General features: G+C 57.5%; 6 protein-coding genes across 14 annotated transcripts in view; 2 read left to right on the plus strand and 4 right to left on the minus strand.

Annotated features, from left to right (window-relative positions):
* TNRC6A (trinucleotide repeat containing adaptor 6A) overlaps window positions 1–667 on the plus strand; it is a 58999-nt gene extending 58332 nt beyond the window's left edge. For all 9 annotated transcript variants that reach the window (XM_019281622.3, XM_039560704.1, XM_039560709.1 and 6 more), the window contains one exon: window positions 1–667. This exon is cut by the window's left edge and continues 2076 nt beyond it. The gene's annotated coding sequence lies outside the window, so the exon portion shown is untranslated.
* Window positions 668–3273: 2606 nt separating this feature from the next.
* LOC120410817 lies at window positions 3274–4556 on the minus strand. The gene is made up of 5 exons (XM_039560712.1): window positions 4225–4556; window positions 3974–4086; window positions 3845–3903; window positions 3539–3695; window positions 3274–3434 (listed from the first exon to the last, which is right to left on the minus strand). Exons 1-5 carry the CDS (start codon window positions 4532–4534, stop codon window positions 3354–3356), a joined length of 720 nt encoding a protein of 239 aa, XP_039416646.1. The 5' UTR covers window positions 4535–4556; the 3' UTR covers window positions 3274–3353.
* A 153-nt stretch (window positions 4557–4709) lies between these two features.
* LOC120410816 (nascent polypeptide-associated complex subunit alpha, muscle-specific form-like) lies at window positions 4710–7254 on the minus strand. Its single transcript, XM_039560711.1, has 3 exons — window positions 7203–7254; window positions 6168–6287; window positions 4710–6003 (listed from the first exon to the last, which is right to left on the minus strand). The coding sequence occupies exons 1-3, from the start codon at window positions 7246–7248 to the stop codon at window positions 4733–4735; spliced, it is 1437 nt and encodes a 478-aa protein (XP_039416645.1). The 5' UTR covers window positions 7249–7254; the 3' UTR covers window positions 4710–4732.
* A 1154-nt stretch (window positions 7255–8408) lies between these two features.
* Window positions 8409–10914, minus strand: NDUFAB1 (NADH:ubiquinone oxidoreductase subunit AB1). The gene is made up of 4 exons (XM_039560691.1): window positions 10637–10914; window positions 10425–10512; window positions 9293–9399; window positions 8409–8579 (listed from the first exon to the last, which is right to left on the minus strand). The coding sequence occupies exons 1-3, from the start codon at window positions 10889–10891 to the stop codon at window positions 9308–9310; spliced, it is 435 nt and encodes a 144-aa protein (XP_039416625.1). The 5' UTR covers window positions 10892–10914; the 3' UTR covers window positions 8409–8579; window positions 9293–9307.
* A 988-nt stretch (window positions 10915–11902) lies between these two features.
* On the minus strand, window positions 11903–20695 carry PALB2 (partner and localizer of BRCA2). The gene is given in 16 exon segments (XM_039560337.1): window positions 11903–12038; window positions 12041–12134; window positions 12136–12223; window positions 13130–13278; window positions 14272–14359; window positions 14690–14806; window positions 14959–15117; window positions 15394–15479; window positions 15864–16025; window positions 16145–16228; window positions 16483–17291; window positions 17966–19873; window positions 19981–20004; window positions 20319–20376; window positions 20474–20533; window positions 20617–20695. Coding segments are annotated over 16 exon segments (3984 nt in total). The 5' UTR covers window positions 20668–20695; the 3' UTR covers window positions 11903–11991.
* Window positions 20696–20704: 9 nt separating this feature from the next.
* Window positions 20705–25382, plus strand: DCTN5 (dynactin subunit 5). Its single transcript, XM_039560336.1, has 7 exons — window positions 20705–20794; window positions 20912–20980; window positions 21365–21483; window positions 21900–22011; window positions 22658–22760; window positions 22994–23085; window positions 25038–25382. Exons 1-7 carry the CDS (start codon window positions 20747–20749, stop codon window positions 25056–25058), a joined length of 564 nt encoding a protein of 187 aa, XP_039416270.1. The 5' UTR covers window positions 20705–20746; the 3' UTR covers window positions 25059–25382.
* The last annotated feature ends 111 nt before the right edge of the window (window positions 25383–25493 follow it).

The following is a 25493-nucleotide window of genomic DNA, read 5'->3' on the forward strand; positions in this document are numbered from 1 at the left end:
ATTTTATTCTAGCAAAAATCTCCCTCAATGTGCCCCCTCTGAGACTATGAGAGTCTAAGTGTAGAACTGCAGCTTGCTTTTCCTTTTCTATCCGAGCACCTTTGGGACCCTGTTGCCCTCGCCCTCCGTACAACACCCCATTTCCAGCCCCCACCATTTGTGCCCAGCTCGATGCTCCAGAGGACACGTGCGAATAAGGAGAGCATTTTGGAAAATAAACTTTAATGCTTACAACATCCTGGTGTTTATACCTCATTGACATGAATCATGATGAACGACGCAGCAGCGCTTTCGTGTATCTCCCTTCAGCGTGGCTGAGCTCGTCCTGCAGCGGCCGTAGGGCAGAGCCTGTGTGTCCATAGCGTGATGTGCCCTCCAGAAGCCACCAGCCTTGTGCCCAGACTGCCCCTGTAAGTCATGACCTGGTGGATGCCAGCACTGTGTGTCCTGACACCTCTCTGTCTCTGCCTGCTCTGGAGTCCACAGTCCCAGCCAGAGCTTGCGAGGCCCGGACAGGAACCCGTGGGCAGTGGCTCGCCAGGCCTCTGCCCCACTGGGACTGACATCACTGACATCACACCCGCGTTGATTGTATCGTCCAAGTGTGTGGAATTCCTTCACTAAGCTCGTTACGTGGAAATAAAATGTGGTTGGTTTTAAAGCTGAACCTCGTTGCCATCTGTTGTCCGTGGCCTCAGGCCGTCCAGCTCCGCTCCAGGGTGCCCAGCTCCAGCCCCTCGCAGAACGACTGTGGCCGACGAGCCTTGTGCTGCAGAGGGTGAATTTGGTTTGTGCCCCTTGGGGGGCTGCTGCCCCCAGCCAGGGATGGCTTCCAGCGCTTCCCTAGAGTCACCCTCCCAGGATGGGGTGGGCAGGGTGCAGCCTGGGGCACCTGCACACCCCTGCACACCCGCCCTGGCCCCTGCAGCCCTTCCCCGGGCCCCTGGCTCACCGGTCGCTGCCTGGAAAGCTGGTGGAGGAGAGGGAAGGGAGCCCACTGGAGGGGCTCCATGGGCCAACTCGACACAGAGATGTCACTGGCTTTCCCCGAGTCTACCATGGGGTCATTCATGCTGCTGGAACTGGTGTCCCAGTCGTAATGGAAGCTGGGAAAAGAATCCATGGGTAATTAAGAGAATGAGGAGAAAGGGTAAGAGTCAGGCTGGTGCTGGGAATGCCACTGGGGGGCTGCAGGAGCGGGACCCTGTGCTGTGCTCCAGGAATGATGAAGTTGCTGTTTGGGCAGTGCCAAGTTCAGGCCCCGGAGCTGAGGGAGCACTCGGAGCTGTGGCTGTGCTCCTGATCCCCCACAGGCCCATGGGTGGGGGTGTTCCTGCCCATCCTGCCCTTTGCCAGTGAAGCTGGAAACTTCCAGGGCTCTTTTTCCATGGACACCCCTGGAAGCTGATTTGACTTTCCCATGAGCACACAGAGCCACTTTCCTGCAGATGTGAACTCTCTCCTCTCTTACAGCAGTCCCAGCACACACAGCTCCTCCCGTGGCAGAAAATGAAAGAAACCAGGTACTGCTCCGTGGACTCCAAGGGCTGGGGGTTGTCTGAGCTCCCGCCGCTGTCAGTGGTGGAGCAGCCAGTGGCTGGGCAGGGGCTGCAAACACGGTTCCAGGGCTCCGTGTGCCCCAAAGCCCGCCCTGCCCAGCGTCACCACGGCCCCACGAGTAAACCCCAGGCCAGGCCCTGCTCCATGGGCTGGGGAAAGAGTCCCTACCTGGACCGGCACTGGGGTGGGCACAGGGCACCAGGCCCCGCTTGGCACTGTCAGTGACAGCCAAGTCCTCCTGGCAGCCGCAGCACCCGTTGTCCAGGATCTGGAGGTGCAGCAGCTCCTCCGAGTTGCTGAAGGCCGGGTTGTCCAGTGAGCTGGCGGAGGGCAGCCCTGAGTGCGACCAGTACTGGGCTGAGACGTCGTCCAGGCGGCAGAAACGCCGGTAGCTGTGGGGCAGGACAGGCACGTGTGTGCACACAGACACAGGTACACACACACACAGGTACACACAGGTACACACACACAGGTACACACAGACACAGGTACACACAGGGCAGGCACATGCACATATGTGTACACACATGCCCACACACACAGGTGTGCACATACAGGGCAGGCACGAACACATCTGTGTACACACACATACATACGTACACACATGTACACACACACACGTACACACACACGCGTGCACACAGGGCAGGCACATGAGCATACAACATGTGTGTACACACATGTACACACACACAGGCACATGAGCACACAACCCCAGTGACTGCTTGACAAGACAGATTGCAGAATTCTGCCCAAATTTCCTGGGTCCAGGGAAGGGCCCAGCCTTCGAGGGTGGGGACAGAGCCCGTGACACTGATCAACCTCTGGCCACAGCCCCGCAGCGGCTGCAGCTGTTCCCGTGGTTTCCTCGGGAACAATCCCCACGGCACATTACGAAACGGGCAGTGGGGCCAGGACAGCAGAGCCCCGTTCCCTGATGAGCTGCTCTGTCAGGGCTGTGCCGGAGCCTCGCTGCCCCACCGCAGCACGGGCCGAGCACACGCTGCGGCAGGCGGACCCTGTGCCATGGGCAGCACTGGGGGTCCCAGGGACCACGCAGTTGGAGCTCATCACTCATCTCACGCGTCTGTCCACAGCAGCACAGCCCATGGCCCTTCAGTGCTGCCGCGGCCCCATACAGCCCCACAGCCCCCTTTCTGGCATGCACCCCGCTTCCCGTGGCTGCGAGCATTCCGTGGCACCGCGCACACACCCAGAGCCCCACCCGGCCGCTCCTGGGCCCCACACAAGCTGCCCCACCCCAGCACCTCCCACCGCCGCTATCAGCCACCCAACAGTGTTTTCCTTGGCAGAGGTCAGCCCCAGCCCAGCGACTCCACCATGGCTTTCCCTGCTGCCCCTCGCCCCGGCACGCCAGGAGGGGCAGGAGTCCCCACCCTCCAGGAGCCCACAGACCCCAGTCCAGGCCCCCACGGCCCCATGCTCCCACCTGCTGCGGGTCTGGTCGGCCCTGGCCTCCAGCAGCAGCGCCTTGAACGGCGGCGGCGATGGCGGCGAGGACGGCGCCCAGGAGGACGATGCTGAGCAGGACCCCGGCCGCCATGCCCAGCAGGCTCTGCTGTGTCACCCGGTAGTCACAGCGCAGCCCCATGAACCAGAAATCGCTGCCCACGGGGCACCTGCACCGAGGGGGTCCATCAGCGCCAGGGGGATGGCACCTGCCACCCCGGGCTGTCCCCAGGGCACTCACTGGCAGCGGGGCTGCTGGTCCCGGGCGTGGGTGCAGATGCCGTGGTTCTTGCAGTAGTCACGGTGGCAGAGGGAGGTGCAGGTCACGTTCCCGTCCGCCCTGGACACGCAGGCGAAGCCGGACGGGCAGGCGAAGAGCACAGCACAGGGGTCCAGCGGCCGCGCTGCAGGGGCAGGGTCCAGCTGTGCCACTCCGCCCTGCCGAGCGTGTGCCCACCCTGCCACCAGCCCCGCGGGAGGGCCAGCGATGGCGCAGCTCCGCACTCACCCAGAGCCGCGTGGCGCAGGACGGGAGCCGTGCCCACCGCCAGCCCGGCTGGGCACCGGCAGAGCCCAGCGCGGCCTCGAGGAGCTCGTCCAGGCCCGGCACCGGCAGCTGCTCCGCCGCGAACAGCGCGTCGTAGCGCAGCACCACAGTGCCCTCCCTGCGGGGACACCCCCCGCGAGTCTGGGGATGCCGGACCCCCGGCCCAGCACTGCACCCGGCACTGCTGGGGCCCCGCAGCGTGGGACGGTCCCTGTACCCCCGTGCCGGGGAGAGTCACACACACTGCGGGGCTGTGCCACCACCCACCTGATCCCTGTCACCTCCAGCCGCAGGAACCCAGGCACCGACGCGAAGAGGGGAGTGACCTGCGCAGGGTAGCGGGAGCTGAGCACAATGGCCCCCAGCCCGCCCCCCTTGGCCCCATTCTGCACTCACCGTCTCGTTGAAGCTGTGCAGCAGCTCCTGGCACTCGTGGGACCCGGGATCCTGCAGGGCTGGGACGAAGGCCATGTCCAGCACCAGCTCGCAGGGGATGCGCAGGAGGGATGCTGCAGGAGGAGATGGGGACCAACATGTCATGACCCCACCCCAGGGGCCACCACCACAATCCCCCCATGCTGGTGGCTCCCAGGGCCTCTCCCCCTCCTGCCGTGCCCCAGCAGAGAATCCCAAAACCTCAGACCTACCTCTCAGGAGTGGGGGCTGATCTTCCACGATGAACACCTGGGGGGCTCTGCCCACCCCGGCCGGTGTCACTTGGGGAGTGTCAGTGTCCGCCCTCCCTCCGGGGCTGCTCGATGGCTGGGCCAGGTCTGTGTCCACAGCAGCTGGGGGGGACCCAGGGCCTCCACCATGGCCCAGGGTCCCATGGGAATCTGTGGGCTGCTGAGGGGGCCCGGGCATCACAGTGGGCACATGAGTTGGGGATCCCCATGTCAGTCCCACCACATCCCTCTGAGGTACAGCAGCAGCCGGCTCTGGTGTGACCGTCCCCATGTCCCCGAGCCATTCTGGGCTGGCGGCAGTTGTGAGGGTGACAGTGACACCAGTGGCGGTGACGCCAATAGCAGTGGTCAGTCCCGGAGAAGACGCAGGCTGGGAAGACGCAGGCTGGGACAAAGCTGGCTGCTGGGGAGGCCCAGGTGCTGAGGGGGGAACCAGGCTGCCCACCCCCACCTGGGTCCCCCCAGGCTCTCAGCAGGACCCACCCCTGAGCTGGAATGGGGCATCCCTGGGGAGGGGGCTCCCAGGGGGGTGTCCACAGTGGGGCTGAATCTCAGGACCCCCCAGCCAGTCCCTGGGGAAGGCAGTGGGGTCGACAGCAGGGTCACTGCAGAGACACTGGCTGGGGTAGACTGTGGGGACGGGGGATGTGGGGGACCCAAGATTGGCGTGTGTCACCGCACCCTGTGCCATAGCGTGCCCAGGGGTCACAGGGACGGGGGGCTGTCCTGGGATGGCTGATGGGCTCAGGGGGATGTGACTGTGCTCAGGGGGACCTCCCCGGTCGGGGGGGCTCAAGACCCCTGTGGTCAGGTCCAGGGCTCCTCCCTGGCCGGGAGATGTCACCCCCGGGGTGCTGGCCATGGTGGTGGGGAGAGGCAGACCTGAGTGCCTGTGTGTGGCAGGCAGCAAGGCTGGGCCTGTCCCCACGGCTGGCCAGGCTGTGCTGGCCAAAGGGTCCCCACCAGGCCCCAGGGACAGTGCAGAGGGGCGAGGGGCAGAGGGGGAACCCTCCCATGGGTGGGAGGCAAAGCCCTGACCTCCTGACAGCCCTGGCAGCCCCCAGTGTGTCCCCTGCAGTGTCCCTGTGGGGGTCAGCAGCCTCCGTAGCCCCCCAGCAAAGGGTGATGTCCCTGTTGTCCCTGGCGCCGAGCTGTCAGTAGCCAGCACGGTGCTCGGGTGGGTCCCTGGGCTGCTGTCACCCAGCTGGAGAGTGGCTCTCTGGCTCTGCACGAGGGCTGTCCCAGTGGCCCTCCATCCCAGCAGGGTGCTGGTGGACCTCCACTGACCCCTGGCAGAGTCTGGCACTGTTGCGGAGGGTGGTGAATGCGAAAGTGCCCCCTGTGCAGTTGTGGCACCTTCTACTGCGACATGTCCTACAGCGTCAGTGCCCAGGGGGTGCATGGTTGCAGGATCTGTGCCTGCCTGCACAGCAGCTGGGGCCCCTGCACTGGTCACCCCTAGACTGGCAGGGGATGGCTGCTCCCTGCCTGCAGCTGCCTGTTCAGGAGTGCCTGCAGAGACCAGGGGCCCCAGGGGCTCGGTGGTTGTAGCACCCTGCACCGTGGGCCCTGTCCCCTCCCTGCCCAGCCCAGGGCCTCTGGGGCTCTCCTGGGGGCTGGAGAGCTCGACTGTCCCGGCAGGGGTCCCAGGCAAGGACAGCAGTTCAGCCTCTGTCCACAGCTGCCCCATGGCCTCTGGTGTCGGTGCCTGCCCTGTGCCAGCTCCTCGCTCCAGGTGACCTGCAGGCAGAGGCGGAGTGGGTGGAAACTGAGCAGGTCCTACCCACGGCCAGCACCCACAGCAGCCACCGCGGGACCCTGGGCCCCAGCGTGCCACAACACACGTGGCTGGCACACGGTGCCACAAAGGGCTGCAAGAGGGACGGTCTCAGCCACGGCAGTACCTGTCTGGCAGCGCTCCCCTGCTGCGGTGCCCAGGTGGGCGCAGGGGTCGGCAGCGCTCAGAGTGGAGCCCGTCCTGCTGCCCAGAGCGGGGCAAAGCCGCACACAGCATTCCACGAGCACTAGGAGAGAGGGAAGGGAGCAGCATGCACCGGTGCTGGGCATCGAGCATCCCGCACCAGCACCAGGCACCGAGCGCCGGAGCTACCGCTGAAGGTGGGGGTCTCTTTGTCCCTTCTGTTAACCGTGGGTGGCTCTGCTGAAGGAGATGCTCCAGAACAACCCAAACCCAGCTGGGAACCACCTGCCCTGGTCCCAACGAGCGGCGCCGAATCCTGCCCCACCACCTCCCTCTGCCTGTGCTGGGGGCCCCCGGTTCTCGCCGAACCCGACCATCCTCCGGCACCGCCGCCACGTGCCAAAACCGGCACCAGCAGGTCCGCGGGCAGGGCACGACGCCAGCGCCCGAACAGTGCTCCGGGCACGGCTGCGGGGCCCGTGGCGGCTCCTTTCCGGGGAGAATGGGTGGTTCAGCAGGCGCCACGGCGGGTGGTCACTGCCCGGGTGGGGCCAGGAGTCGAACGGGGTCACCACGAGCCCTGCGGGCCCCCCTCTCCACCAGCGGCTCACCGGGGCTCCGGCAGGCGCAGCACCCGCCACCTTCGAGGCCACGGAGTCGCCCGCGCTGGAGGCACAGCAGGGCACGGAATGGCCACAGCACGGCACGGAATGGCCACAGCACGGCACGCGGCCGCCGCCGGCGTGCCCGCCCCGCTGTCCGCTCGCCCCGGGACCCCGCGGCCGGGCCCACCCGGGCAGGTCCCGGTGACACCGAGCAGCAGCCGCCACCCCCAACCCCAGCGCCACCGGGGACGCGGACCCGGTGCTGGTACCGGCCCTACCGCCGCCGCAGATCCCCGGGCCGCCGGCATGCACCGGCCCTGCCGCCACCGCCCCCCGAGCGCAGCATCCCCCGCCCAGGGACCAGCGGGGCCGGGAACCCTTCCCGGCTGTGCCCACCGCCCGCGCTCGCTCACCTGCGGCGGCCAGGAGCCGGGGCAGCGGCGGCCGGGGCCGCTCCATGGCGCGGCGCGGGCGGCTCTGCCAGGCGGCGGCAGGAAGCCCCCGCCCGCCCCCGCTGCGGCGGGGCGGAGGCGCCGGGAACCGCAGCCCCCGGCCCGGACCCGCCCCACGGCACCGGCACCGGCCCCGGAGCACCCTCCCTCCGGGACGGGCGGGCCGGGGCTCGGCAGCGGGACCCACCCCGGGGTGCTCGGCACGGGGCCGGTGCCTGCGGGACTCGGGAGACTCACAGCTCCTGCCTGTCCCCCTCCCACCCGTTCATCCCCGGGACATGTGCTCTGCCCCTGGCTATCCCCATTCTGTCCCCATCCACCCGAGTCGTGCCAGGGTAAAGGCTCCCTCAGGGCATCACTGTCAGCTCTGGCTGCAGGTCCCTCACCACATCCCTCAGGGTTCACCACACCAAGAGAACTCAGTGACCACTCCTCACCCTCAGACTTCTTGTGTCCATGCCATGGGGAAGCCACCACGGACACAGCAGCCAAACCCACTGTGTGCCCCCAGTTCTGCTGTGCAGCTGCTCAGAAAACGTCTCAGAGCTCAGCCGAGCTATGGAGCCATGGAGAAGTTTCCAAGGGCACAGTGAGAGCAACACCTGGGCCCTGGAGGCAGAGGGTCACCGGTCTGCCAGGGATCTCACAGTGAAGTGCAGCTCCTGAAAACACCCTGGGAACAACCCACCGCACACAGGCACCATGTGCAGCACCGCAGCCTCTGCTCCATTTTCTATCCTTACCTCCCCCATTGCCAGAGGATCTGTTATCCAGTGACACTTCCTTGGCTCCCGGCCTGGCAGTGCTGCTGTGACATGTCAGTGTTTCTTGGCTCTGATGAAAAACTGTGCAGTGTTCAGAAATAACCCATTCCTGCCTCGTGAGGGTTAAAGCGAGGCTCCCATGCCCAGATGAACTGGGTGTACAGGAAGAGAGATGTGAATTTGCTGTTCAGCAGCAGGAGAGTCATTCCCCCCCCTTATTTTCCATCAGGAAAGCAGACGCCTTTCACACAGAGCTTGTTTTGACCAGCACTGATGAAATAAACAGTTACAAGCATGCAGGACAGAGCCAAATCTTGGGGCAGGGTCCCCAGAGTGTCCTTCACACCCCAACACCACCACCAGGATCCACCCACTGTGTGAAACAGAACAGCCACCAACAGAATGGTCTTAACTCTTTATTCCTGTTTTTTTCTTGTTTTTAAAGGACAACACATTCAGACAGCTTTAAATACAACATCCACGTGCAGCTTCCCCATGAAAGTCGCAGTGGGACAGCATGTGCACTCCCATCCATCCCTGCCGGCACCAGCCCAGTCCTGGTGTGGGACAGCTCCTGGGAAAACAAAATCCACGTGTTTAACACTTCATCAAGCATTCAAAGGCACAGAAGTGGGTCAGGACATGCTGAGCGCTGAACACAGGCACAGAAGGAGCCCCCAGTTCTCTCCAAAGGCCACGGCTCCTACCCCAGTCCTGGACAGAGAAGAGGCGCAGCCCCCCTGCCCCAGGGAGTTGGGGGGGAGGCCTGGAGCCACACAGGAACAGGCAAGAATGTGGATCAGTGCTGCAGGCTGGCCTGAGGCCACCTCATTTCCCCTGCAGCCCTCTGCCGTCGCTCCTATAACCCTTTCCTGCCCATTTCCTTCCCGGCTGCAGCAGAGGAAACAGCAGCAGCAGTGGGGACTGAGGTGCCCTCCCACACCCTGCACAGGGCCGAGGGGCACGGGGAAATGGGCGACCATGGCCCAGACCAATCTGCCACCCACTACTGCCCCGGGGATGAGCCAAGCGCTGGACGTGCCAGGCAGGACGAGAGGAGAGGCTGAGCCCCACATCTTCTCAGGCTCTTCAGGCAGGTGCCTCAGGAAAACACCCCCACCCTCAGGAAAACACATCCCACTCACCCTCCCCACTGGCATCCCCAGCTGCTGCCAGCTCCCTCCCGAGCTGCCAGGCTCCCACCTGGGCCACACATGTCACACATCACCCTGCCCTGCCCCTACCCCAGTATGTGCCCAGGCACCCTCAGAATACCTCTGAACTCACCTCTGAGGAACTGCTTCACTCATAAATATCCTTCTTATCTGCAATGTAATCTACAATCTCCTGTGGGCACATCAGCTTCTCTGCATCTCCGTCAGGAATTTCAAATCCTGCAAGAAAGGGCACACACTTAACCCAAAACCAATGGAAATGGGAGCAAGGGCAAGGAAGAGATGGCTGCTGGCTCAGGGGACAAGCAGGCAGGGGACACACAGGCAGGGGTTGCTGTGTCAGCCGGAGCTGATGCTGCCATCACTGCACTGCCCAAAGTGACACCTCTTCTGGACATGGGACATGGTAGGCACAGCAGGAGCCAGTGCCCCCTGTGCCTTGTTAAAGCCACCATGCCTTCCCAGAGCCCCCGGTGTGTGGCTGGAAGACATTCTTGGATCTCCAGGCAGTGCCTGAAGCCCCTCAGGCTGAGTGTGCTGTCATGGGCCTGCATGGAATAAAAACACCACGGCAGGGCACAAGGGCTCTTGGTGGTGGAACTGGTCAGGAACACCCCAGAAATGTCTGTTTTAGTGCTCCTGGCCACACTTGCAGTTCACTTGGGGATTACAGACACACTGCCAGCAAAGGCCCTGGGAGTGAAACATCCACCCTGGGCTTAGAGAGTGACCAAGCCCCAGTGAGATCTATGACCCAAGATGACATTTAGGCACCCACTCCAGAATTCATGAGCTTTAGAGAGAAGCATGAAGAAGTCCAAAAGAAAGTAAAAAGAAATTTTGAATATAAACTGATAAGGAGAAAACACCTTTTTTTTGCTCTAGTAGGATTAAGGATTGAGAATGGAAAAAATTCTGGTGAGAAAAGCAGCCTGCACTGCCTGGGATTTTTGATCTGTGAAACCAAGCTCAGCACCCACTGCTCCCCTCTCCCCTTCCCCGGGTGGTGCTCATCGCGGGTGGGAGAGAATTCCTGCTTCCAAAGGGCCCGAGCTCCGGAGCAAAGGGATGGGGCGCGTTCCCGACTCCCGCGGGTGCCGCAGCCCAGCTCACTGACGGCTCTGTGTGGTTTGCTCTGCTCTCAGTGCTGGCTCTCTGCGTTTTTCCCTGCCCCACATGGCACAGGCCAGCGGTGCCACTGCTCCCGCGGCCCGGCCGCCCCCGGCAGCCCCGGGCGCCGTTACCGAACTCGTCCTCCATGGCCATGATGATCTCCACTTGGTCCAGACTGTCCAGGCCCAGGTCCTTCATGAAGTGGGACTCGGCTGTGAGCTGGGGGAGGACACGGCGGTCAGCGAGACACGGGCAGCCGGCACGGCCGTGCCCGGGGCGGCAGCTCCCGTTACACCGGAGCCCGTGGCCCTCGGCCCTCCCGCCTCCCCCCCGTCCAGCCCACCTTCTCGGGGTCGATCTTGTCGTAGAGCTTGAGCACGTAGAGCACCCGGTCCTTGATGTCGGCCAAGGTCAGTGGCGGCAGCTCGGAGAAGCCGCGGCAGGGCGGCGCGGCCACGCTCGGCAGCCGGAGGAGCGCGGAGCGGCCCGGCGGGGCGGGCGCGGCGGGCGGCAGGCGGCGGAGGGAGCGGAGCGCGGCGGGGCGGGCGGGCAGCGGCAGCAGGCGGCGGGCGCAGGACGAGAGGACACGGGCCGCCATCGTCGCTGTCCCGGCGGGCGCCGCGCGGCGGGAGCGGCGGGTGCAGCCGCCCCCTGCCGGGCGGCGGCCCGCGCGGCCGCCCCGGGCCGGGATCCCGCGATCCCGGCTGCACCGGGCTGGCAGCGGCGCCCCCCGGGGCCGGGATCCCGCGATCCCGGCTGCACCGGGCTGGCAGCGGCGCCCCCCGGGCCGGGATCCCGCGATCCCGGCTGCACCGGGCTGGCAGCGGCGCCCCCCGGGCCGGGATCCCGCGATCCCGGCTGCACCGGGCTGGCAGCGGCGCCCCCCGGGCCGGGATCCCGCGATCCCGGCTGCACCGGGCTGGCAGCGGCGCCCCCGGGCCGGGATGAGCGCTGCAGGGTCCGGCGGCTCCCGCCCCGCTGCTCCGCGGGATCAGCACACGGCACAGCGGTGCAGCCAGACGGGGCGGGAACGGCTCCACTGCGGGAGACTCCGCACTCTCTCTGGTCTCTGCTCCAGGGCTCGGTCACTGCACAGGAAAGAAGTTCTGCCTCCTGTCCAGGTGGAACTTCCCATGCAACACTTTCTGCCCGTAGCTTCTTGCCCCATTGTTCACCACCACCGAGAAGAGCCTGATCCATCTTCTTGGCAGCCCCTTTAAATATTTATACACATTGATAAGGCCCCTCTCAGCTGTGTCTCCTCTTGAGGCTGAACAGCCCCAACTCCCTCAGCTTTTCCTTGTCAGGGAGATAATGAAGTCCCTTCATTTCCACAGCCTCTGCTGGACTCCCTGCAGGAGCTTTGTGTCCCTCCTGTCCTGAGGAGCCCAGAGCTGGATACAGCACTCCAGATGCTTCACAGGGCTGAGCAGAGGGAACCTGACCTGCTGGAAATGCTCTTCTTGGTGCACCCTGGGACACCACTGTTCTCCTTGGTTCCCAGGACACGCTGCTGGTCAGGGACAGCTTGGTGTCCATGAGGACCCCCAGGTCCTTCTCTGCAGGCCCCCCGGCAGCCCCCCTGTACGGCAGAGGCAACAGACACGGACTCATTCCAAAGGCAACACATTTAATGGCACTGCACACACATGGCACACACGGCCCCGCTGGCGACGGGGGTCCTCACCCCCCCCTCTGTCAGGTGGCTCCCAGCTGGGCTGGCTGGTACCGGTACAGGTGGACGGTCCATCACGGCGCCCAGCCAGTAGCCCGGCCCTACCGGCGGCCCAGCGGGCCAGTGCCCAGTGCCCCGCAGGGTCCGGGGGCAGCACGGCCATGCACCAGCCCCCGCAGCAGGTCCCACACGGCCACGGCACCCGATGTCAGCACGGCGGCTCCCGTGGTGTCCCACACATCACCCTCCAGGTACCTGTGGGGACACGGGGGTCAGCAGACGGCAGGGGATGTGCAAGAACAACATCATGGCAGCATTTGTTCATTTAGTTCAGGGTTTAGTTAAAGATTAATAGCAACTACAGGCAGGCTACAGTCCAGACTGTGCCTCCAGTGCAGCTGGGAAGGGAGGAGGCTGAGAAAATCCTCCTGGAGACTCAGAACATACTTGAAAAAGGTGTACTCTTAAAAAAATGGTACTCTTAAAAAAAAAACCACCTGGAAGTGTTCAAGACCAGCCTGGAGAGGGCTTGGAACAACCTGGTCTAGTAGAAGATGTCCCTGCCCAGGGCAGGGGGTGGGACTGGATGGTATTTAGGTCCCTTCCAACCCAAACCATTCTGTGATTCCGTGACTGTTCAGTAACCAAGAACTTGGTCCACTGCTATTCCCACACATCCATCACATTTCCTGTGTAAGGACGCTGCAAGGCTGAGCCTTAAACCCAAGGCTGACCCTGCTGATGCCTCAAAACACAGGACACAGGAAGGAAAAGGCCACGTGCCTGCAGCTAGCTGCTCCACACAAACAAACCTGGCAGCACAGAGCACCACAGCCGCAGGCAGCGCCAGGGGTTCAGCCGAGGAACCCAGGGACACACCCCACAGTCCCTGGGGGGACAAAGCCAGAGACTCAAGCCCAGCCCCCTGTCCCCGCGGTGATGGGGCGAGGGGTCAGCGCACAGCCTGGTGTGGGAAGTGGGCAGGAAGCAGCCCATGCCCCCAGCCCCCACAGCCCATCACCGGACACACAGCAGGGCCGGATGCAGCCCCTTATCACCGGGGAGATGGTGACTGGATCCCTGCCAGAGCTACTCTGTTCCTCAGGGGTTCTCCTAAAAGCCCCCACAGGAGCCAGCCCAGCCCCAGTCCCAGCGACTTGCCTGCCTGCATGGCCGGGGGGGAGGCAGGAGAACATCACCCCCATGCTCCGGCCCGTGCGGGGGTTGAAGGCCACCACATGGAACGCTGGGCTTCCACAGGACTCGCTCTCTTTGGCAAGAGGATAACTTAAAACAACAAACAAAAGGCCCTGGATACAGAGAGGGAAAATACATCACTAAATAATTTTCCAAAAATTAACTGCTACACTCTCTCTAATCACAGCCCCATGAACAGTGATGCATTATTTTTACTGAAGAAAACAGAAATGGTTTACTTTCCTTATCAAATTAGATAAAACCCAGAGCAGCTGCTGTCTGATAAGGGCTGATGCAACACAGCAGAGTGACAGCTCAGTGACCCAAGGGATTTACGAATTTATCTTCCTGTTTTAAAAAGCTAAACCTGCCACAGGATGAGGTGACACTTCAAAAAACAAAAGAAGTAAAATTTCTGGGCCACATTTTAATCCCTACAAGCTTAAAATGGAACAAGAATTCCATGGAAAGCAGCACAGCTGAAAACAGTAGCTCCCAGAACAGCCACAAACCAGCATAAAATGTCCTGGGATGGATAATCTGAGGAAGACTCCAAGGAGTCTGACTCAAGGCACCATTATTGGACAAGATATTCTTGTCCCAAAAGGTTACATGCTCACTGAAAACAATCAAATCCTTGATAAACCACAAAAACCCATTGAGAATCACAGCACAGGTAGAAGCAAGCGGGAAAAAATTATTGGTATGAATGTTGGTTTTACACAGTTCATTCCCTTGGGCATGTATGTCCAGAGGAACACTTCACAGTGGGTTTCTAATGCTGGCAGCACTACGTGTGACATGGAAGAGACTTGCCAAGCACTAGGCCTGGGCAACAGCACTTATGCTTCCCACACATGGGATGTTGCAGCTTTGGAATGCACCAGGATGCATCACTCTCACTTTATTAGCACCATGCAGCAAGCCAGGAGTTGAGGCAGCCAGCATGGGTTTTTTATTCCTCCTGGTAACCTATTTACCCTTTAATTATTTGCAGTGTATTGAAACAGAGCTGATAGTTCAACCCTCTCTAGCAACTTCAATCTGTTATATCCCCAGCCCAGTCAGTGCAGCCCAAGCATGAACTGTGAATTTTGTGTACATACAGAGTCAGAATATGCTCGATGGCAGATGGAAGCTGGGTAGGAATAACCAACATGCATCTTCCTCAGGAGCTGACCTGTTTTCAGATTCCTGCAGTTGATGAAAACACAAATTCTGACACATTTCCACCCTCTAATCACAGTTACACCACTACGCAGGACGGACATGGGTTTGGTTCCACATTAAGCAAACTATGCCAATAGACAGGAAGGGTGTAATGAGTATGATACAAAAGCAATGGAATTACAGCTGCACAGTTCATTCCCTCTCTATCGACTGTGGTGCCACACTGCAGGCCCTCTGACAATCACCATTTTACAGCAGGTCAGCTGTACAGCCAGGCAGCACCCCTGTACAACCCTGCAGCTGCTGCTACTGTCCCCCAACCCCCAAATTGTGTATGGCAGAGGAAACACTCACCAAACCACAACACTGTTCCCTGCAGTGGTGCCCACCAAGGCCTCTCTCATCCCTTCTACTTCAGCAAAGGCTGTAACAGTTTCTTCAGGAGGCATCAGAGTCTGCCTGTCCTTGCTCCTGGAGGGAGACCAGCACATAGAAAAGCAGGTAAAACAACAAGTGTGTGTTCTGGGAGAGGAACATGACAACGCCCTACATCCGAGCTGTTTCCTCACTTTTATCCCACCCACCACACGGAGACCACCCCAAAACAGCACTCCCAAACTCACCCCCCTGTCTCTGAGAGCGACACCATCTCTACTTGCTGCTCCTGAATGGTCCTGCTGCTGCTCACCAGCCTCTGGTCCTTTAGCCCAACAACTGCTTTTATATTCCCAGTTTTCACTAGGGAGTGCTTGAATGAGTCAGTCTCAGAATACAGCAAGAGCCTAAACCGAGACAAGCACACACCATGACAAGAGGAAGCTCCACTCAAATATGCAGCAGCATATACAGATCAGCCTATGTTCAATCAGTCTGCCAGCTCTGAGGTGAATAAACAGGTCTTTATAGGCGACTTTTAGAAAACCCTTCCGTATTTTCAAACTGTTAAAGCAACTGAGAAAGTGCCACATTAGTAAAAAGATAATTTCAACCACTACTCACAAGGAGTTGAGCTGCAACTACTCAGGGTGCAAAGCACGAGTAAGAAATAAATACAAAACCTTATTTCTCCAATCTCCAGCTCTCCCAGTGCTACACACACGAGGTTACAGGTGTCTGGCAGAGGAATAATCTGGATTACAGGAATCTGGGACAACAAAACAAGAATTCAGTGTCACCCACAGTGTCCCTTTGACTTTATTCTTATTTTCTAGAGTGTTTCAAGTAAAATTATGTGGAGCAGAAGTGATTTTCAGACCCCTCTCAAGAAGCACGCTTAAATGAACAGCTGAACTCTCTGCTGACGGGCTGCCTAATTACACAATCCCTGTTGATGCAAGAGATAAAATGTGTCTCTGGGGACTGTAAGGGGAAAAAGCACAAGTGAAGTGCAGCCACCATTCTGTGCATGGAATTAAATTCCAGGAGATAACATGCAACTATACCAGCTACAAGCTCCTTGTATCTTGGGAACTAACACATGGGGCAGGAAAATTGCCCTTAATTCTAGAAAGAAGGACTGTGTTCATACCTCTCTCAGGTGCCAGGTGTAGACCTTTCCCCAGCAGTCGGGTGCCAGGGGTTCCCAGAGGGACACAGCGCTCTCGGAGGCAGTGACCACACGCAGCTCCCTGCAGCCAGCTGCCTCCCACCACACCGTGCTCACATCCACAGCGCACGAACACGAGGAATCCTGCCCAAAACAAACCAGTGCTGGTTTTCCTCTGATAGACAAGATTACCTGTTGTATTTTTATTAAACGTGGTCATGCAGAGCTGCTGCTGACACAGTAACAATTCCCTGTTCTCCCACCTTTAGCTCTGACACAAGCTGCAAGCTCTCTTCTCTGGGACCATCCAGCAGCACTGGAGTCAACTGTTCTGCTACATCTTTTTTCTGCATGAACAAAGTACAGAATGAGGATAATTCAACTTTGAAATTATATTCAGCACCTACAAGAATGAGGCAGAAGTGCTGCATGCTCTCTGTTGCTCTCATGCAGATACTGCATGCCACTGCTGGAGACCTATGATCGATGCAGGACTAGCATGCAAAGAGAATTTCCCTTAAATCAGATGGGACTCTGGAAGAGGGGATTTGCCCACAAAACCACTGGCTTACTACCCCTCGCAAAGAGCCCAGCTTGTTACCTGTTCAGAGGAAGCTCTGCAGGATTCCTGCTCTTTGTTCTCTGACTGCTCATGCTTCTCCAAGGACACAGTCTCATCAGATTTATTCTCAGGACCTCTTTCAGCTGCTAAAGGAAACGTTGTACGTTGCTCTTCCTGGCTTGTGGCAGCCCCTGCAGCACAGCTGTCAGGGCACAGTGGCACAGCCGGGTCTCTGTGTGTCACATCCCCCAGGACCAAGGCAGCTGCTCCTCTGGGGGAAGGTGAAGTCGCTGGCAAGGCAGGTACGAAAGGTGTAACAGGGAAGACCTCACTGTGCACTGAAGGTAAAACACCTGGGGTTGCACCCACAGCAGGGAAAACAGACGAGGAAATCTGAGACTCAGTGTGGGTGGGAGCCTCAGCTAAGACAGTCCCCATGGGAGTAAATAGCAATTCATGGGTGGAAAGCTCCTTCTTTAAAGTCGGGTTCACGCAAGGGAGTTCAGGCAATCCATTTTTGGAAGGCGAAATCAAATTACTTCTGAGACTTTTTTCTTTTGGATTAATTTGTGCATCTTGTGTATCTTCTGGAGCCACACCATCCTCAGACACACACAGAACAAAATCCTCCAAGTCGTTCACGGGGGAAGATTTCAATTTCTCCAGTTTCAGTACTCCGAATTCCTCATTCGGTAAGTGGAAGTCCCTGATGCCCAGCTTAGGGACCAGCCACTGGAGGCTGCGGAAGGAGAAGAGGGAGCCACGAGTGTCAGGATCCACAGCAGTGAGCCCAAGGGTAGCAGGACCCTGTGAACCCATGGGACAGTTGCGTCCTCTGCTGCTGTCATCTAAACACAAGAATACAAGACAGAACATCACATCATAAAATAAACATTAAATTGCCTTTTCAGAATCTCTCATGAAGGGTGTCATAATTTTTTTAAAAAATCAAAAAGCCATGTTCATCTTAACACATGAAAGTGGCACTTTTCTGGAAAGACACTACATTCTGCAGTTACTCTGTATCTCTGTATCAAGCCTTCAGCTCAAAGATCACCACCAAAGCCTGACAGATACGCCTGAGTGGTTGGTCAGTTTGGTTTATTGGTTTTCTCCCAACACTTTCTCTTTTCACAATATTCACAGAACCTCAGAGAGGAGAAAATAATCATTAGCATGTCGTCTCAGTTGGAGGAACACACAGACATCCATTTGCTGTCAAAGCTGCCCTAGTGTTCACAACCTTCACTCCAATAGCAAGGGCAGCTCAACATTAAGTTCTTAGCCCTGCTCCTACTCTGTTCATTCCCTGCAGAAATTTCTGGAATTGTTCAAAGAACATAGGCACCACAATGATCTATTTAAAAAAAAATAAATCTCATTAAAAAAAAAAAAATAGTTAACCCCTATCGTATTTTCTTGCATAAACACAGCAGGGGGCGAACAGCAGGGCCTGCAATCACAGGGACGTTCCCCTGCCTTGGGGAATGGGGCATTTTGGGGTTTATATGTGAGGAAGTACCTGTTGAGTCTGTCTGTGCCCTGTGTCTCACAGAGCAGCGCAGGGAGCGGCGCACAGGGACACTGACCCCGGGGAGCTGCTCAACCCCACAGGCTCTTCGCTGCTTCTTCACACGCTCCGCTGGATGTTTATCGCCCTGACACACAGAAGAGTTGGCTTCCACATCTCCCACATGGCTGGCAAAAGGTTCACTCCCTGGGCTCAGAGAATCACTGCTGTGGAGTGGATTTTGAACCTGTTCTAACAGAGTCTTACGGCATTTCCCTGGCACTTGGCTCCCGCCCAGAGGAGGATCAGGACCCGCTGGCTGTGTAGCTCCAGTCACTCCTGTCCCTACAGACCCCAGTGCTGCAGCACCAGACAATCTCCTTTCATCGGAGGATGACCTTTCAAGGTTAGCATCGCAGTTCTCCTTTTCACTCTGGTTCTCATTTGACAGCAGGGCACAGCTTTCATTGGCCATTATGGGATCCTGACTCTCTACAAGCTCTTGTGACACTGGATGCATGGGGACTTTGCAGGCAGACTTTCTTCTTCCCTTCTGTTTCCTCTGGGATTGTCTCTGCTCTTGCCTTGTGCTAGTGATGCTTTTCTGAGAAATGGATCCAAGTGAAGTACTGCTGCTGCTGCTGCTGCTGGATGCAGGAAGAGATTTCTGAGAACTACTTGAGTTTGCTGGATCATTTTCTGCCCCAAAAAAAGGGGAGGGCATGACCCCTGGTTCCGAATCACTCTCGGCTCTCTCTTGGGAGGGCTGACTGGGGTTTGCATCTTTCTGCTTGCATTTACTCCGCTGACCTTTCTTTCTCCTGCCCAGCTGGCTGAGGATTACAGCATCCAGGTCCACCTTCCTCTGGCAATTTGACATGCGGCGAGTTGTCCGGACGTAGTACTCGACGGGAAAGAGCAGCCCTTCAACCACTGTGCAAGAGCTCAGTGTGCCCTCGGGAGCCGTCACCTTGTCAGCAGGAGAAAGTCTTGACTGAATTTCAAGCTGTTGATTCTCCAACAGTTCTTCAGCATTGTCCAGAGCATGATCTGCAGGACAGGGACGTAGGGTATTAGTGTCACTCTGATGTCCTTCAAGGTTTTTGCTCTCCTTGGTTATGGTGTTATTTCTGCTGTCAGGCAATATTTCATTTTCTGACATTAAATCCAGGAGCCCACATAATTCCTCCTGATCTTCACACAGACTCTCACCCTCCGGCTGTTTTATTATACTGGGGGATTCTTCTTCTCCATCACCTCTGGGGTCCAGTAAAACAGCATCTTCATGCTGTGAACATGGCTCACGTTTACCAAGTGTGGCCACAGTCCTTGAGGACTCGGGCTGCCAGATGTCCTTGCTGTCCCTCAGCGCATGTGGGGAGAGCTCAGGCTCTCCTGCAGTGACACTGCCCTCAAACACATCCTGTACAACCCCTGATGCTGCATCAGAAGTAAAACTATTTCTTTTTCCCTGCACAAGCACTGCCCCAGATGCCCTTTGGGTGGGTTCCTCAGTGTGCGAGAGGCTGCTGCGCCTGAACACTGGTGACTGAAGCTCCTCTGCACTGGCAATTTGATTTTTCATCATTGCACCAGCACTGACTCGATGCACATCATGCACTGATTCCCTTTCCTTTGATTCCAGAGCCTTCGTCCGTCTCCGCAGCTTCATCATGCCTTGGGAGGTTTGGGGCGTTTTCTCCTCAGGGACAGGCCTGGTGATCCCACAGTACAGGTTTTCCTGGCTGGCCTGAAAGCTTTCTGCCCGGGAGCTGTCCTGCAGGCTAACCTCATCACTGGAGAATTCTGGAACATGCTTAACTGTGACAGATGTTGTCTTCTCTGTATCAGCATCAGAGCAGGTTTTAGTCTGTAACTGAGAGGGCCCACCAGCACTAGGAGATGTGTTATCTCTAGAACCTGGGGGAACAAATGTCACACGTGTAAAGTACTCCTAAAGTCCTGTCCAAGAAAAACATCATATGGTAAAATTAGGCTTTCTTTGCAGGGAAGGATGGGGATCTTACAGTCAGGATCAGAGCACTGCAGGCCTGGTGAGGAGAGAAGCAGAACAGATGTTACTGCAGACCACGGCTCAGCCCAGGGCAAGGGCCGTGTGGGGGTACGGGGGCAGCGGATGTGGCCGCAGTGGCCGAGGGTACAGCGGGGCCCGGAGTGAGGGTCAGCAGGGCCGGGTCCATCCTCGGCAGGACAGTCCACAGGGGCACTAAGGGGCAACAGCGGCCGCCGGGTCCCTGGGTGCTCCCACCGCCCTGTCCTGGCGGGGCTGCCTGCCGGCTCCTACCTGGGGCATCCCGTTCCCACCATCTCCCACCTGGGGCATCCCGTTCTCCCCGTCTCCCACCTGGGGGGCTCCGCTCCCGCCGGCCGTGGCTCCTGGCTCGCTCGGCTCGCCGCGCCCGCTGCGGACACACAAGACCCCGGCGGGGCTGGGACCGGCCCGCGGTGCCCCGGTGCCCCCTCGGCCCGGCCCGAGCCGGCTCGGCCCGGCCCGCTCACCCGCAGCCGGATGACGGTCTCGCTGTACTCCCGCCTCAGCAGCGCCAACTTCTCCCGCAGCTGCAAGAGACACCCGTCGGGACGGGACCGGGATGGGACCGGCCCCGGCCTCGCTGCCCTGCCCGGCCTCCCCGGCCCCGCACCTTCTCCTTGTCGGCGCCGCTCAGGGCCGCCGCTGCCGCCGGGGCCTCCATGGCAACCGGGGCGGCGGGAGCGGGGCGCGCGGGCGGAGGTGACGCGCCGGAAGCCGGGCGGGGCCGGGCGGCAGCGGCCATGGAGCTCAGCGAGATGCTCTACAACAAGTCCGAGTACATCGAGACGGTGCGGGGGCGTGGGGAGCGGGGGTATGGGGGCCGCGGGGCCGAGCCGGGTTCGCCGGGGCGTTGCGGGGGCGGCGGGGCCCGGGACACCCGCCGTGACCGCCCGTTCTCCCCGCAGGCCTCCGGCAACAAGGTGAGCCGGCAGTCCGTGCTGTGCGGCAGCCAGAACATCGTCCTCAATGGCAAGGTGAGCGCCAGGCGGCGGCTGCCGTGTCCCCTCCCGGTCCCCCGCGCCCCCGTGCCCCGCCTGCGGTCCCCAGCGCTGCTCTTCCTCAGCATCACTGCCCTTCCCCTGCTGCGAGCAGCCCGTGCTGCTTTTTTCCTCGGAACAACACACGGTTCTGTTTTGTGCCTAAGCCTGGCTCTGTAATGCTCACTGGCATGACAGGAGCACAGCTGGTGGTTCCTACCTCCTGTACTTTTGCTTTGCTGTCACTTTTCTTTTGACTGAAAGAATCGTCTCTAAAGTAAGGTAATCTTGCTGGAGTGACCAGATCTCAGCATGAGTTTGTGTAATAACTGTTGCCACAGGTAGCAGAGGGAGCTCGTTTAGCTCTCTGTCCTTTTGCAGACAATAGTTATGAACGACTGCATCATCCGTGGTGACCTGGCGAACGTGCGGGTCGGACGGCACTGTGTGGTGAAGAGTCGCAGCGTCATCAGGCCGCCTTTCAAGAAATTCAGTAAAGGGTAAGAGGCCCCTTCCTTTAGGGAGTTACCTAAAAAAATCCGTCAGCTTTGCTGAGTCTTGTGTTCGGAGGACCCTGTCTCTTTTGCAGCAATTTGCAGAAATACGTCTCTCAAACCTGCCTTTCCCTCAGATGCTGAGCTGTGCCTTGAGGTTTGGTGTCCGTGTCAGACTGTTGAATGGAAAGGCTGGGATAGATCAGAAGAGCAAAACGAAGAGCATGTTTCAGTTTTTGTGCGTTTATTCATGATCTTCCTTCTCATTTGGGCCATCCTTTAGAGAGGAAAAACCCAACTACTGTCTGCTTCCCTTAGCACCAGATCCACATCTGTTAATCCAGCTGGGAACAGAAAACTTTGGTCTAGCAGTGTCACTTTGATTGATTATTGGACACAAACAAATACCTCTCCTGTTGCAGGGTGGCTTTCTTCCCTCTGCACATTGGTGACCATGTCTTCATAGAAGAGGACTGTGTTGTCAACGCGGCCCAGATTGGCTCCTATGTTCACATAGGCAAGAACTGTGTCATTGTGAGTGCTGTTTCTGTATTTTCTGTAAACTCGTGGGTGCTGCTGAGAAGTTGTGACAACAGCTGAGAGGTGTCTGCACCAGCTGGCTGGAGCTGGCTCACCTTCCCTGCACTGTTCCTTCCTCCTCCTCCTCTTCCTTCTCTGCAGGAAGCTGAGCTTTCAGGTTTGCTTTTCTGAGGACAGTGGGTTCAGCTGGTGCTGGCTGGAAAGTCCCTCTCAACAGTGTTGTCCCTGTGGCTAATGGGATTGCCCGGGGAAGGCAGCCTGACCACAGAGTACAAGTGGAATCGTGTTTCTGTGTAAATAAGACCAAATAGTCAAGGCTACGGTGTGCTGAGGTAGAGAAAGCCTTACTGGTAGTGCTTGACTTGAGTTTTTGGTGCCAGTTTGAACATTGACATGTTAATGTGCAGCTGCGTGTACCTGTGCTAGTTGAAAGGAAGCAGACATTTTTCCCTCAAAAAGAAAAGTTAATTCTGTTGGGAGGAGTATTCAGTCAGGGTAAAGATCTATTCCTGTGCTTTCTTATACAGAATGTGTTTTGAGCTATTAATCTTCTTGAATTTTAGGTGGCATATCAGTAATAAGAAGAAGATCTCATGTTTATAGTGTTGTAAATATAAACTTTTCCTGTTCTCTGTTTCAGGGACGTAGATGTGTTTTGAAAGACTGCTGCAAAATCTTAGACAACACAGTACTCCCTCCTGAAACTGTAGTCCCACCTTTCACTGTCTTCTCGGGCTGCCCAGGTATGCTCCCTTTATCTTCCCTTGCACAGAAGTGCAGATAACATGGATATTCTTATTTTAAATGAGATTGCTATAACAAAGTTGCCTATTAGCATTTAATGCCTAAAAATAAAGGTATCAGGCACTTGCTGCACTGAAAAGTAACAGTTTTAACTTGTGAAACTCCCTGTTTTAGTGCGTGGTATATAGGTGGTACACGATGACTGCTGGCCATAACACTGTTCTTCTTCCAGGACTCTTCTCTGGGGAGCTCCCGGAATGCACCCAGGAACTCATGATTGACGTTACCAAGAGCTATTACCAGAAGTTCTTGCCACTCACTCAGGTCTAGTAGCCCATTTCCCATGTTTCAGGCACACAGGAACATTCTGGGGGTGGGGAGAGGGGTGTTGTCCAGTGAGGCCAGAGCCCTGTGCTCTCCTGAGCACTTCCGTGAGTGTGCCTCAGTGCCACTGGCCTGGCCAAGCAGTCCCTCGTGAAAGCTGCTGTGTCCTGTTCAAACTTTGTATCCTCATCTAGTGTACTCCATTCCACGTTGTCTGAATTGTGCCACTGAATGTTCTGGAGCTGGGGCAGCTGCTGGGGAACGAGGCAGAGCTGACACGTACTCCGCAGCCTCAGCCTGTCTGTTTAGTTCTGTCCTAGCCCAAAGCTAGGTTTAGGTTTGCTAGGAGCAGTCTCCACCCCAGCAGGGCTGTTCTGGGTGTGCTCTGGGCACTTACTGGGGTTCGTTAGACCCAGGCCTTTCCTTTGTCACAATACTTGCTGTCCCATGGGCCTGCATGCTGAGGTGCATGGCCTCTTCCATTTCTCTCTGGGATTTTCTCCAGGGGTTCATCATCCTGCTATTGGCTTTAGGAGTTTTGGCTGACACACCTGTCTTTCTGTGCCTGACAGGATGTGTCTTAGCTTTTAGCTCCTGAAGCAGACTGATGTCAGTCCTGTGCTCTCACCCCTCAGGGCTAGTGTTCTTGGGGTCAGTGCCACTTCCTGAATATCACAGACCTTAGAGAGCCAAAGGCCTTTGAAAAGAGGATTGCCATGTCATTCACAGAATTCAATGCAGCAGAAAGTGGGTAATTAAAAATGAGAGAATGCTGCAACTGTCCCCATTTATTACTCAGTGTCTATATTTGCAGAAAGCTCTTTGGGGTTTTTCTGCGTTATGAAACTTAAGAACGAGACTCCGACTTCTCAGAAAGAGTGAACATTTAATTTTGGACATGTAGTAGAGCAGGAATAGTTCTTGCTGAGAGCAGCTCTGAAAGTTGGAGGCATCCGATGCTTGTGTACCTGACTGAGTACAGAAAACTGGCTGCACACGAGTCTGCCTGCTCTGGTTGTGCTCTATTAAAGCTTAGCATAGTCCTGCTCTAGGTTTTAAACTGGGTTTAAACTCTAGGTTTTACAACTGCATGTTGTAGTGTAGCAGCTGGGGCCAGGACACACATTAGGTGTGTGGTAGTTGTGTGGCTGTGGATAAGCAGCCCTGGAGCCTCAGCTGATCTGTGTAGCAAGTGCTGATACACCTTAATAGCAAATAGCTGTACGAGTACTAACAGTGTGTAGTAGCTGCTGTTCATCACATGTAATACCACTGACTGGTTTGTACTTTTACTGTACGTAAATTAAAGCCTCTTCAGTTGTTCAAGTGACTCATTGTGACTCTTCAAATCAAACTTGAGACTAGATTGAGACTCCTGCTGTGCCTGGGCGTGAACCACAGTCCCTTGTTCTGTGACTGCTACAGGCTATTCTGGCTGTCCTGTGCATTAAAAAAGTGTAATGCAGTAGTACATTTAAAAAGTGTAGTACAGTGTGAAACAGCTGTTTTCTCCCTCTGAGGAGCTGGAGAAGGCTCCTCTGTCACAGATTTGACAGATTTGGGGCTTGTGAGATTTCGTGCAAGGCAGGTGTTCAGAGCACTGCTTTGCTGTAGTGTGTCTCTGGCAGTGTCTGGCAGGAGTGGGGTGTCTGTGCTGTGTTGCTGTGTTGTCACCTCAAAGTTTCAACACCACATTGTGCATTTCACTGGGATCATTTGATCAGCAGCTGCAGTAGCAGGGAGAGGAGTGGGAGAAGGGATATGAGTTTGGGAGTAGGATGGCAGCTGGAAAAGTCTGAGTGATGAATTTCCACAATCACCTGGAGAACAAAGCTGTAGTGCACGAAGGGATATGTCACTGCAATTACATGTTTCTTGGCCTGCTCGTCCTTCTAGCTGTCTGAGCTGACTCTTCTGCCTTAATTAAAACCTCTTTTGTTGTCTCTGTTAAGGTGGCCTCTGCCAGGGCCTAAAACAAATCCACCACTGAAGATCCCAAACACCCAGCATTGTTAACATTCCTTACATTGGCCACTTTCTCCTCCTGCCTCTGAAGCGTCCCTCTGGGGCTCACCTCTCCGCCTCTGCCAGTTCTGGGAAGATGGAGTGTCAGAGGGCTGCAGTATGGGGAGTCCCAGCTCTGCTGGCAGCCTTCCATCCAGCGTGGTGCCGTAAAACGACACAGGAGGCTGTGCCTGTAGCCAGAGGAGCTGCAAGAGTGGGGAAATGTATTTCACAGGGAGGGGAATGTCTTCTTTCAGGAATCTTGTACAAACACTGAGCACTTCTACCCCCAAGTTGCTGTGTTGCTTCATTGATCCCCTGTGTGCTTTGCTCGGCATTGCTCTGACCGGGACGGGCAGGGTGTGCTGCTGGATTTGAGGACGTTCAGAGTCCCTGGGAACACA

The sequence above is a fragment of the Corvus cornix genome, chromosome 14, assembly GCF_000738735.6.
Source record: "Corvus cornix cornix isolate S_Up_H32 chromosome 14, ASM73873v5, whole genome shotgun sequence".
In the NCBI taxonomy this organism is placed as follows: Eukaryota; Metazoa; Chordata; class Aves; order Passeriformes; family Corvidae; genus Corvus; species Corvus cornix.

Bases quoted from the DNA above. Each gene is read 5' to 3' on its own strand.
- LOC120410817 (XM_039560712.1), bottom strand. From the start codon at position 4,534: ATGGGGACGGTCACACCAGAGCCGGCTGCTGCTGTACCTCAGAGGGAT. The intron at 3,904-3,973 runs GTGAGTGCAGAA...TACCCTGCGCAG, and splicing joins TGCACAGCTTCAACGAGACG to GTCACTCCCCTCTTCGCGTC. The intron at 3,435-3,538 runs GTGAGTGCGGAG...CTGCCCCTGCAG, and splicing joins CCTGCGCCACGCGGCTCTGG to CGCGGCCGCTGGACCCCTGT.
- DCTN5 (XM_039560336.1), top strand. From the start codon at position 20,747: ATGGAGCTCAGCGAGATGCTCTACAACAAGTCCGAGTACATCGAGACG. The intron at 20,795-20,911 runs GTGCGGGGGCGT...TTCTCCCCGCAG, and splicing joins AGTCCGAGTACATCGAGACG to GCCTCCGGCAACAAGGTGAG. The intron at 21,484-21,899 runs GTAAGAGGCCCC...CTCCTGTTGCAG, and splicing joins TTCAAGAAATTCAGTAAAGG to GGTGGCTTTCTTCCCTCTGC.
- LOC120410816 (XM_039560711.1), bottom strand. From the start codon at position 7,248: ATGGAGCGGCCCCGGCCGCCGCTGCCCCGGCTCCTGGCCGCCGCAG. The intron at 6,288-7,202 runs GTGAGCGAGCGC...CCTCTCTCCTAG, and splicing joins CCGGCTCCTGGCCGCCGCAG to TGCTCGTGGAATGCTGTGTG. The intron at 6,004-6,167 runs GTACTGCCGTGG...CTCTGCCTGCAG, and splicing joins AGGGGAGCGCTGCCAGACAG to GTCACCTGGAGCGAGGAGCT.
- NDUFAB1 (XM_039560691.1), bottom strand. From the start codon at position 10,891: ATGGCGGCCCGTGTCCTCTCGTCCTGCGCCCGCCGCCTGCTGCCGCTG. The intron at 10,513-10,636 runs GTGGGCTGGACG...GTCCTCCCCCAG, and splicing joins ACAAGATCGACCCCGAGAAG to CTCACAGCCGAGTCCCACTT. The intron at 9,400-10,424 runs GTAACGGCGCCC...CCTTTCTTGCAG, and splicing joins GGCCATGGAGGACGAGTTCG to GATTTGAAATTCCTGACGGA.